The sequence below is a fragment of the Coregonus lavaretus genome (assembly GCF_964263955.1).
Source record: "Coregonus lavaretus genome assembly, chromosome: 20".
Classification (NCBI taxonomy): domain Eukaryota; kingdom Metazoa; phylum Chordata; class Actinopteri; order Salmoniformes; family Salmonidae; genus Coregonus; species Coregonus lavaretus.
The window spans coordinates 36985151-36997744 of record NC_140007.1 but is presented as its reverse complement, the minus strand read 5'-3'; the positions used below and the strand labels follow the sequence as shown (position 1 = coordinate 36997744).

The 12594-nt window shown below is 42.1% G+C and overlaps 1 protein-coding gene across 2 annotated transcripts; it reads right to left on the bottom strand.

The window, feature by feature from the left end:
• Positions 1–3785: 3785 nt before the first annotated feature.
• LOC311147409 (cyclin-T1-like) lies at positions 3786–11755 on the bottom strand. Of its 2 annotated transcripts, none has more exons than XM_084184110.1 (9): positions 11584–11755; positions 9667–9748; positions 9395–9523; positions 7627–7687; positions 6837–6899; positions 6599–6644; positions 6186–6349; positions 6009–6079; positions 3786–5897 (listed from the first exon to the last, which is right to left on the bottom strand). In XM_084184110.1, exons 1-9 carry the CDS (start codon positions 11751–11753, stop codon positions 4608–4610), a joined length of 2076 nt encoding a protein of 691 aa, XP_084040236.1. In that variant the 5' UTR covers positions 11754–11755; the 3' UTR covers positions 3786–4607. The 2 variants fall into 2 exon arrangements, with proteins under 2 accessions (XP_084040236.1, XP_084040235.1); XM_084184109.1 differs by having other exon boundaries at positions 6599–6654; positions 6838–6899.
• Positions 11756–12594: the final 839 nt, after the last annotated feature.

The window sequence follows — 12594 nt, the reverse complement described above, 5'->3', positions numbered from 1 at the left end:
ATCCAAGTTTCTTGACATAGGCATTTCAAAGAGCTGTCAGTCAAGGCAAGCTCATGAATATAAACTCCCAACCCACTCAGGGTCATGACTAGTTATGTTGGGATCTATTTTCTTATAATTAGATGTGATGCCTAGCTTAAAAATAATACATTAATGATTAAACATAATAGGTTTGTGCTGTACTGATATAGATTGTTTAACGTAACAAGCTGTGACTAACGTGAGGAACCGTTAGGGGGGAGGTTGAGATAGACTTGTGACACACACACTGCCTCTTTGTTAAACCGCTCAAGGACATGTGTACTGCAACAATGAAGAAGAGGAAACTATGTCTGAGGTTGCTGACTCTCGAGACAAGTTGCAAAAAACAACTAATGCCCGGCAATAGTGAAGCGCCACGGGGCTGGGACCAGCCTGTGCGCCAACGATAGGCTGAGTAAGTTTAAACCACGCTCAGCCTCTACTCTGACAGGCCCGCTTTGAACGGGAACTCTCTCTGTCAGAGTATTAAAATAATAACTTTGGGTTGGGACAGTTAGTTCTCTGTTTTGCCCTGCGAGGTGTTACAGTGAACCCGTATATACGAAAATTGCATTTACCATTTATTCGCTTGACTAATTATATTAATAAAAAAGCAGAGAATATTTCAGTGACATAGTGTTCAATTCTGTTCTGATACCAGATTTGAATTACGCTATTTAACAGTTACCACAGCCACAAAGTCAGAAACCCTGCCTATGTGATTTTAAACCTAACCTTGACCACACTGCTAACCTTAGCCCTATCCCTAAATTAAGACCAATAAGCTAATTTTTGTTTTAATGTATTTTTAACTAGTGGAAACCCCCACTCACAGCCTTGCTTTTCAAACTTCCTGGTAGTTAGTCATGAGAGAAAAAGTACTTAATCAAATTGAACATTCCTATCCCTTACATTTTTTATGGGTGATATTTTTGTCACTCAAAAGGCTATTTTACATGGGAATCATAATGACTATTCTGGACCTTTGACGATCCTGCATAAACCCAATCACGTGCCACATGGAACAGGTCCGCCTCTTTTTTAACTCAGTCAGCTAACTGTAGCTTTTGTATGACTAGCTTTAGCAGCCATGTTTGTTTAGCGTTCGTTAGCCTCTATGTAGCAAAACAGTTGTTTATTCGCTGTCGTTAATATACAGTTGCCCTCTGATGTAACCAAAATACGTTAATGACCAAAAAATTTACTTTTAAATAGCATTTTGGTTGATACGAGGAGCTTACCGTGTTGTTACCTAGCCAGTTATCGAAGCAAAGAAAGCACACTCTTTGAGTTGAGAAGATATCCGCCCAATTTGAGCTTTGATTGGTGTAGACTTGTGGGTGTGACGTACACGATTGGTTTAAAGACCCCTCTGTCAAGTTAGAGAACCCATATCTGAGCAAGCGGAGATATTCAATGCATCTAGCCTAAGAACATCCTACCACACCCACTCGGATCTTATTGCTTAAATATACACGGAGTATACCAAACACTAGGAACGTCTTCCTAATATTGAGTTGCACCCCCCCCCCCCCAAGTGTAATTTCTGTAAAACAAAGTTTGTTGCATGATGATACACACGAAAAATTAGAAAGGGTTTTTTCTTCAAACATTTATTGACATGGGATTATATCAACATAAAAAAAAAACGTGTTCACAACAAAACAATGCAGACTTTTAGATTAATTTTTTACAAAAAAATAGCCCAAACATTTCGATTCCAGACCTGAGTTTGTGGTACCACTAAAACATTAACAAGTTGTGACAATAAGTACAGACAGATACAACTTTTGGAAAAGTTTATGAAGTAAAGATGAGTAGCACTGTGACTTTGCATTTGGTTGCGTGTCTTCCTTCGACTCTCATCATATCAGCTTATTTTGTAGTCATTCATGTTCAACAAGCATTCACACAAGACAGACTGCATACAATCATGCATTTATCAGTCCCAGTCCACCCATCCTACAAAAAGCAGAATGGAAGCATAAAGCTCCTGGTAATACAAAATACAATTTCCTCAGTTTTAACAATACAAAAAGCTATGTTTGAATACAATCTTGCTGGGATAAAGATTCAGTGCATTTGAAAGCATATCCATGTGTTTCTCTTCATATTTCATCATAAAGGCTTACCTGAGTGACAAGAATCAATGGTTGGGCTCAAGTACTGTAGAAACTGGGCAGACTGTAGAAACAGTAGAAATGTACACCTGTTCCCTTCATGCATCAGTTAAAGTACTAGGAAACAGCCCCCACAATAATGTCAACTCCTTCCTTTATATACAAAACCAATCAACAGCAGAACTACCACATCAAATCAGTATGCTCCAGCTGTGTTACATGATTTCCAGCCAATGAGTGGTCCATTGGCAGTTTATAGACTGGTTGGTTGTTTAGCAACAAAAACGACGCGTCTGCAACTATGGGGCAACACAGACGGGGTTGCCTTAGATTGTTGAAATGTAAACTATATTTAGTCTCCGATGTTTATTGAAAACAACTATATTCGCACAATGAGCACTTGCCTCTCAAATACATCGTTACAGTTGTTGGTTAGCTAGCTTGTGAATTTTATCCTTATTAGCATAGACGTGACATCAGCCAAAACACCTAAAAACAAGACACGGTATCAAGAACTAAATAAAACGTACTGAAACGAGCACCCTACGATTCCCCACACGGCAGCTTCTTGTAATGGTGCTAGCTATCTGGCCATGCAGAATCACAACAGACTTCTGCCCCATTGAAGCATGTGCATCGTTTTTGTGACGTTGTCAACTAATCCGTCTATTGGACGAAGAGAGTTCAGATAAAAACTTTATAAATACAACGGTCTGAAACATGTCAGAGCTAAGTTCTAGCCCATTTCCACTATCATACAATTTTAAACATGATTTAATGAGAGAGACTATACCAGTTTGACCAATAAGCATGACAAACAGCAAATCTGGGAAACGAAGGGGAAGATTATCTTAATGGAACAGGTCCTTCACACTGAAATGAAATGTTGACAGTGATGGTTGACACAGTGGTACCAGAGGTTTTCTTACCTTAAAACCTCTAAAGTCCCTCAGTTGAGTATGTGTGATCACCACAAGCAACCCTATGGTGTGCCATGAAACCAGAAATAATATTGACAAAAGATTATGCACCTTACCAAAATCTCAAAAGAGAATTTCAGTTGCATTCAAAATGTATGAGTGAAGACATCAGTTATTGTTAAAACAGTAGTTGAAGCAACAGTATGAATTCTGTTCAAAACACTAAAAGACAAAATCAGTCCATTATCAAAATGTGTATGAATATGTAGATAAGTACTGTAGTATAAACACTGTACGTTAGTGTAATTATTTGAGTATTATGACAAACATTTTACAACCATTTAAAACAATGACTGCAACACATTAAAATCTAGAAACTAAAATACAATCCTTAAGGGAAATGTAAAAAAATATTTGTCATCTCCATCACCACCCCAACATCAACATGTGAAAATGGCACATTTATGTTTTGCAGTAAAAAAAAGATAGAAGATAAGTGTTCCCAATGACGTCGATGTGCATCATTTGATTTGAACCAAATATGAGTAGGCATTGCCTACTAATTGGTTGACTTCATTGGAAACACTTCTCTTCCTGTATTTTTTACTCCAAAACATAGAAACGCACCATTTTCAAGTTGTTGTTAGGGTGGTGCTGGAGATTAATATGAAGTTGAAAAACTGAAATGTTTTCTTAATTTCAAGTATTTTTTGCAACTTTTAACTAAATGTAAAAATATTTTATGTCCACTTCAGTCATTTTACATTATTAATATAAACAAGTGATAACCAAATAATGCAGATACATAAAAATAAAAAAAACTAGAATTTACTAAACTGAGATTTCTTTTTTGATTCAGTGACCAAAAACATTTAAAACGATGGCTTTGAATACATGCATTCTCAAATAGACCTGTGTAAGGAGCACTCAACTATCCTTCAATTCAACAGGACACAGCAGAAAGGGCCAGGGAGGCAGTTGGCAAAAAAAAGGAAAGAAATTGAGGAAATGTTCTAAACGCATTCAATACTAATAATAAATAGTATATTAAAAACATTCTGAAAAATACTAATTGTTAGCAAGACTTACACATTTTAAGAAGTGAATCAGACAAGTTTGTTTCTTCTACCGTGCATTCAAAATGACTTAAAAACAGCCATGTTTAAAATATAAGGTCCAGTCATTCCATGAAATTGGATTCGAGTTCATATCACAATACAAAATTGAATAACATCAAAAATAGTATTTACATTTTTCATAAATAAATTCATTTTGTTTGTTTCATTTTTTTGCAAGCTTTTCTTTCACACCTCCTGTTATTGCCCCACAGATAGATTGGATATGATGATGTAACAAGGGAGAAACTGTTATACATGCACCACTGGAAAGTATGTATTAGAAGTACATTTCTTTGCTGTCAAGTTGAAAACCACAAAACATGATTCATTCAAACACAAAGGGAACCAAAGTCACAGAGCAAATGTCTTATGGATGATGTGGAGGCTTCTACAGATACACTGTCAGTAATTCACCCCTTCATCAGGGATCATTTAGGTAGAGGGGGTAGCGGAGGTGGAGGTTCAGCAGGCAGGGGTGGAGGTCGAGAGCCCCCCCTCGACCCTGCGCTGTATCTGTACTCCCCGTACTGAGACCGGTAGTCAAACATGGGAGGCTGGGCAGGCTGGACCCCCTGAGCACTCAGTAAAGAGTTCAGCATCTCAAACGTGTCCTGGTACTCATTCGACTGGCTGCCCCCGCCTGCATTGTGTCCGTTAGTGTCAGCCTTGTCCCCCTTGGAGTGAGAGTAGTTTCCCTGGTGGAGGGAGGGGAGACCCAGGGAGGGGAGGATGTCAGTGGTTTGCACCCCTAGGGAGTGTGCACCAGAGGCGGCTAACAGAGCAGGCAGCTGGTGGGCTGAGTTCCTGGAGGACTTAGAGACTTTGGAGGGGTGGGATCCCTGGGACTCTGTGGAGTGTGTCCTCTTTCGAGACGCGGAGGAAGAGGAGCTCATTCTAGACGAGTCACTGGGGGCCTTTTTGCTGCTGCTTCCTCCTACAGCTCCAGCAGCACTGGCTGAGTGTTTATGTGACGAGGACGAAGAGACGGAAGCACCGCTCAAAGACGACGATGAATGATGGTGGTGGTGGTGATGGTGGTGATGGTTGGAGCGTTCTCGATGCTTGCCCTCTCTACTCTTGCCCCCCTCCTCTCCCGAGCCTCCACTGCGTACTTTCTCAGGCACCCGGATTCTCACTTTGATGTCCTGTTCTCCTCCTGCTCCTCTGTTCCCTCCTCCACTGTGCCCCCCAGTCCCCAGAGGGAGGCGCATCTTCAGGGAGCTGCGCTCGCCCCTCTCCTTTTCAAGGGGGATTTTGAGGATGATGGGCGAGGGGCTGCTGAGGTCAGAGGAGGCTGAGCTGGAATGGTGGGCGCTGGACTGCTGCTGGTCACGGTGGTACTTCTCCTTCCTCTGCTGTTGGCCTATCAGAGCTTGGGCTGCCGAGGCATACTCCCTCTTCACGCTGGCCTCCATGTTCTCCAGCTTCCTTTTCTGAGCAGCCAGGACGTCAGCGTGCTTGGCCCGGTACTCACTCAGTGACACCTTGGCTGGGGCGTGCAGCTCGACGTGGTTGGGCTGGTCGGAGCCACTGCCCAGGGTCGACTTGAGCTCCAGTAGTATGGGAGCCATGGAGGAGGAAGATGAAGAGGAAGGGTTGGAGAGGCTGGCCAGCGTGGTCTCAGACGATGACATGGAGATCATGCTCATCATGCCATCTGTCTGGTCCCCGTCCTCTGGCACCTTAGACTTCCCTCCCTTCACTGTCTGACCTGCCGCCTGGGATGAGAGACATTACTGAGTTAGGGAACGAAATAAGGAAATACCCTGAATGAAATGGACCTATGAGAATTTAAAATCAGTGCAAGTATGTTACAAACTACAACTTACTTTCCAGTTGCGAATTCGTTTTAATCGGCTTGGTGTCTTCTCCAAGATCTGCAGGAAGTCGTGAGTGAGCTCTGTGGGTAACAAAGTAAAAGTATTACAAGGGGCTCTGCAATTCACTTCCTTACAATATAACCAACATCTGCACAGACATGAACATTTTTATTCAATCAAACATACCGTCCAGCAGCTCAAGGGTGACAGTATTGTCCACATACTCCCACCAGTGCTTGCCGTCTGTGGAGACAGGGATCTCCCAGTTGGACCACTTGCAGGCCAGGTGGATGCAGACGCAGGCCACTATGGGCGGGCTGTACTGCAGGCAGAATGTGGTCAGGTGTAGGCTACACAGCAGGTTGGGTCCCAGATTAACCATCCAAGGGGGGTGGGGAGAAGAAACAGATTCAGTTCCAGAATACCATGAAAAGGAGGACTGTGCATCTCATCAATGGGTGGTGATTTCATTCAAATACAGGTCATAAGATCATCTTTTTCAGTTTAGACAACGTTGCATTGCATTTGTATAGAATAAAGTTGTATTCAATTGAAAAATGTAAAGCTCAAAGTAGCACAGAGTGGAGTGAACAGCATACCTGTTGGTAGCCATGAAGTATGATGTCTGGGCCAAATCCTTACTCGCTGGGACAACAACACGAGAAACAAGAAAATACAATTAAAACCTGCTGCGTTCAAAATAATGGCAATAAATACACGCGATAAAAATACTAATGAATACATCTAAATAGGTGAGAACCATTTATGCCATTTGTATAAGTACTAGGGTTCTCAAACTTCACCAGTCGCCTACACAGGGGGTTTGTTGAGGCTTACCTCTGACGAGCTGGGTGCACTTGACAACATGAGTATGTGGGTGGTCAATGGTGATTTCAAAGGCTGTAATGAAGGGGGTAGAAGGGAGACAAAAGGTTTCATGAGCAACAGAATGTCTAAGAACAATCTAGAATCTTCTATCCTGATTTATGGGAACCTGAGGGTGTTACGTCAAAATAGGTTCAGCTCAATAGTTACTGAATATTCAGTACTCTCACTGAGCATTAAAATAAATAATTCCCTGAAAACCAACGTCTTATGAAACTACAGTAAATAGTGAATGAATGCACTGCTTTAGATCTTCAGATGACAGGCCCTGTATAAGACAAATGTGAATGAGTGAGTTGAGACTTAAAGGTTTGGCATTAACATTTAAGCCAGTCATTGAGACAGGGGTTATAGGTGGTGAATGGGCATTTTACTGTGCAATCCCAATTCTATCAATACTGTACTAAATTCACAATCTCTAATGTGATTACAACCAACATATCTTCCATCACAACAATTACGTGACTCAAAAGAATGGCTTAAAGTCACGAGGAAAATGTGAAAAGAAAGTGCTGCACTGTAAAGTTAATGACGAAAACAGCGGGGAACCGAAAATGCAAGACAGTAGTGATAAAGTGAGCATGAAGGACTAGATGTGTGACCTTCCAATGGAATGGACTGCTACTCAAGACTCTGCTGTAGGCAAGAACAAAGATGTTTAATATTATCAGTAGGCAAGCAGCACATCTCTCTAGTTTGGGGTGAAATCAAAGACCCCATTCATTTGTCCATCCCAACTTACCCAGGGTCTGGAGTATAATGCTCTCAAGAATGACCAGGTCTTGGGCTTGTTGCAGGTAAGCCTGAGGTTGAGAGGACAGGCAGGAGACAGGCATTACTCACTAGGAGGCATTCTCTCACCCCTCATGTCTCACTCACACCTCTTGCTTTCCCTTTACGCAGTCTTACCTTCAAGGAGGTACAACCGCCTCAGAACACCCAATTTCTTACTTTGTTATAATAATTTAAGCACTTAAAAAAGGAGCATGATGGTAAAGGTAAGATTGAGAAAAAGGAAAACCCCAAAGCGCAGGTTAGCTTTACATTTTCTACAGATCAAAGCAGTGACTATGGACCAGGGGTTGGATCCGGTTAAGGGAATAGAACCGAAAACAACGACTTTTTCAAGGAACAGAAATGGAACCTGGAATGAAAATTATCCATACTGTTCCGGAACAGAACCGTTATTTTAAAAGCATTGGAACTGGTTAATAACACTATTTTACGTTCCGGATTTGTTTTACGAGTCCCCCAACAAAGCGCCTACGCAAAGCCCTCACTGTCACTCAGAAACGTATTCCAGTGTCTGTTCGCAACCTAAAAATCTTTGCCTGTGCAGGCTACCTGCCCCTCCCCCCTTTGAAGCATAGGCTATGGTACTAACGTTAGAAGCTTGATTCAGAAGATAGGGAGAAATATTTTTTATTAGCTAGAGAAGAATGGATACATTTTTTCAATGCTAGTTAAGGATACTATAGGCCTAGTTACCACGATGGATTTAACTACAAAAATAAACATGTTTTTAATTCTGGTGCCGCTCTGCACACACAACTTGTTAGCTAGCTAGCTCAAAGGACATTCAAGGTTCCTCCATAGAAGCCGCTCCTCCTAGGTATTATTTAGTGGACCTAATTCAGATAACTCATAACAAGACGTCCAGAGGTTCAAGCCTCCTCCACCCCCTCTTGCTGTCCCCACCCGCAAAAGTTCAGTCACATCTTGCGTCATAGGCTACACTTGTCTGTCCATCATGCATGTAAACAACTAGATTGCCTGCTCTATCTGCACTGATTAGTGAAGTAATTGAATGAGATAAATGTAAAAAACTTGATTTCACAGGTTAAAAAAGGAACAGAATGGAACGACATACCAGCCCTTTTTTGGGGGTTCGAACCTATTCAGAACTTTATTTTGCTGAAACAATCAAAAAAAGTGGTTCTGTTCAGAACAAAACAATTGGAAAATAATTTTGCCTCCAACCCCTGGTATGGACAGAGCTGTTTACAGATCTCCCAGTCTGAAAGGAAGATGGTGAGTGTGTGGAGAATATCAACATCCACTTTGTGAAAGAGAATGCATTGAGGCTATGTGTTCTTCACAAAACATATCACAATACCACTTCAAATGTTTTCAAGAACTTGAAAGTCACGTTGCATTAAGAGTTATTGCTCCATTTCTTGCCAGACCTTGTATCAAATAAAGCAACATCCAATCATATAAAAATAAAAAACTTGTTTCATATAACACCAACAGCCTGCAAGCGGAGAAATCAATGTCAAACAGTTATGATGCCACTACCATCATGCATACTGACACAAAAGCACATACTTTGGGTCTTTAAAAATACCAAAAGGTAGAGAACACTGGACCTACTGTTAAAATATTGAAATGTGTTTCCGACCACTGAGACAACATACTCCAACACAACCACACCCAAATCAGTTTGTGGTCAGAGGATCACACTGCAAGAGCCATAGTGAGTTTGAAGTGGTCAGACCATCGAGACTTACATCACTGCGGACGTCTTGTGAAGGGTCCTGAGGGTTGAGGCATGCATGGGTCACCTTGATAACATGCTCCAACTTGCGGGGCTGTTCCTCAACCTTTGCAGCCAGGAACAGTGTTGCTGGAGCTATGACCTAGGAGTAAAAAAATTGAAAATTTTGATCAAAACTGGTGTCTTGTTAGTGCTATGCAGGATGCATTTCACACAAGACTTAATTCAAACTTAACAAGACCAAATTGTGCAAAAGAGCCTGTTAGTGTGTGCAAAAGTACTTACATTTCGGTGGAACCTGGTGAAGGACTGGATCATGTAGAATCGGTGCATATACACAATAGCAGTATTAATTGTTAGCTGGGACCTGATGCATAAGGGTTAAGGGTTATAACATAATATCTCAGTGAGACTTAACTCACAAAAAGTATATTTTTGATAAATTACAGTTTATGTTATGCAAGAGCAGCTACCAACTTATTTTCGACAAAACTAGCTAGTTGTGGATGTAGCTAAGTGATCTGCTGTAACTACTCCTAGTGTTGACCGGTGGTACATAGTAGGATAACATTATTTTTATTTTACCTTTATTTAACTAGGCAGGTCAGTTAAGAGCTACACGGGCCCCAGTTGGTAGAGCATGGCGCTTGCAACGCCAGGGTTGTGGGTTCGTTTCCCACGGGGGGCCAGTATGAAAATGTATGCACTCACTAACTGTAAGTCGCTCTGGATAAGAGCGTCTGCTAAATGACTAAAATGTAATGTAAATGTAAGAACCAATTCTTATTTACAATGACGGCCTACACCGGCCCAACCCGGACGACGCTGGGCCAATTGTGCGCCGCCCTATGGGACTCCCAATCACGGCCGGTTGTGATACAGCCTGGAATCGAACCAGGGGGTCTGTAGTGACGTCTCAAGCACTGAGATGCAGTGCCTTAGACCACTGCGCCACACGGGAGCCCGAGTGCTAGAACAACATACTAGCTGGCTAGAACAGCATTCCCAACCTGCTCTCAGAGTTTTCGTATTATTCTGTATGTAAATCTGACACACTCCATTTAGTATATGTTACATTTGGTGGGGTTGGTTGGGTGGACGTATAACGCAAGCGTCTAGCAACCCAAAGGTTGTGAGTTCGACTCTCATCACGGACAACTTTAGCAACTGCTTTTAACCTAACTCCTAAACTCAACCCTAACCCCTAGTTAACACTAGTGAGCTAGCTAACGTTAGCCACATAGCTAGAATTCGTAACATATTGTACGTTTTTCTAAGAATTGTGTTCAGTACATATCATACGAAATGGATGATGGACATTCACAAATGAATACATACCATACGAAACATATCATACTAAATGATGCCGCTCGGATTTAAGTACAGAATAATACAAAATGCTCTGAGACCAGTTTGGCATTCTGGGTCAGAGTTTGTTGTAGTTAAGGGGGTAGCAAATGGCCACGAAAAAGCCAATGACATGTTATCAGAAATAAGAAACTAACGTTAAGGTAACTAGCTTGCAAGCTTTAATACACAGGGACATTTTATCACAGAACAACATTGGACCTCTCACCAATAACATTTCTATTATGTAGCTAGTTAACATAACTTCAGATAACGTATGCTTGCCCCAGGATGTTTTTAGCCTACTAGCTAGCTAGCCACTCGGTAGAGCAGATAAATAGATTCAGCTTAGCTCCCACAACAGCGCCACAGATCATTCATATCACCTTAACAATGTGGCCAACAAAACCAATGTCAAGAACGTGTTTGATACACCAGAACCCCGTTTATAATAAATAAATAACTTAGACAAACGGCCCGTGCTCGGCTTTTGTTCTCCACAGGAAGCGTAGGCCTAGGCCGCAGAGGCCTACACAACGTTAGCTAACTGGCTAGGCTAACTAGCTAGTTATGCTAATCGAACGCAATGCCCTGGCCCGCGCGAGTAACAGCATTCAGCAGAAAGTCTGGGCCGCTTGTGGCAAATATCTAGTAACTACGCCAGTCTGTACACACCACAGATTAATAAATAGGCTAAAATGAATACAGTATAAGCAACAACACCAACTATATACAGTATCCATATAACCTAGCAGATATAAGCTAGCAACTAGCTATGCCGCCAAACCGGCTTCAATCTCTGTAGCTAACTAGCCGTTAGCAGGCGCAAGTCGTCCCCGGCCCGACAAAAGATACACATTGAGTCGCTGTCCCATATCCTGTAGAAGGTTCGCGGCTTGTTGTCTGTAGGACAATTCCTTGTCTGGATCAAGCCCCGCACGACGAGACGGGCTATTCTCGATCTGTTCTCGGGTGAAGTACCATTTGTTGTTTGTTCCAGAAGGAGAAGGGAACGAAGCCGCCATTACTGAGAAGGACAATATTTTAGACTTTTGGTACGTCACAGGAACTGACGTCAATGGTGTGGATGGCATAAATATGCCATGTGTCCCCAAAGCATCATTTCAGCACCGCCGTGCTGTGAATGGGTCAGATATGGTAGGAGAGGAAAGTGAAGCAAGTATGGAACATGGTGGTACAAATAGAGGAGGGAGTAAGAAAAAGGGAGAGAAAGGGAGTAGGGGAGCTAGAGGTCTACGGAGGTAGAAAAGGGAGTTTGAGGAGAGCAACCTAGCTTCCAACGCTAGCGGAAGTTCGGAGGTAGAAAGTGCAGAGGAAGGGCAAGATAAGACACGAGAGGAACATGGAGGTGAGGAGGAGCATAAAGTAAGAGGGAGTTTGGGCGATGAGTCCGATAAGGTTGACGGCTGTGATAAAAAAGTTGATTGGGGAAGTTGTTAATGCTAAAGTGTTAAGAGATGGGAGATTGTTGGTGTGCTGTAAGGACATGGCGCAGAGGAAAAAGCTATCGGAGTGAAGCAAATAGGGAAGTGTAAGGTGGAGTCAAGCAGGGAAGCAGTGGAGTAAAGGGGTGATAACAGGAGTGCCTGTGAGTGTTAGCACTAAAGAGGTAAGGGAACATTTGCGAGGAGGCGTTCTAGTGAATGTACACAGATTGCAAGTAACAAGGGGTGGAGATAGTGAGGGGGAAAAAAGTATTTGATCCCCTGCTGATTTTGTACGTGTGCCCACTAACAAAGACATGATCAGTCTATAATTTGAATGGTAGGTTTATTTGAACAGTGAGACAGAATAACAAACAAAAAATCCAGAAAAACACGTCAAAAATGTTATAAATGTATTTGC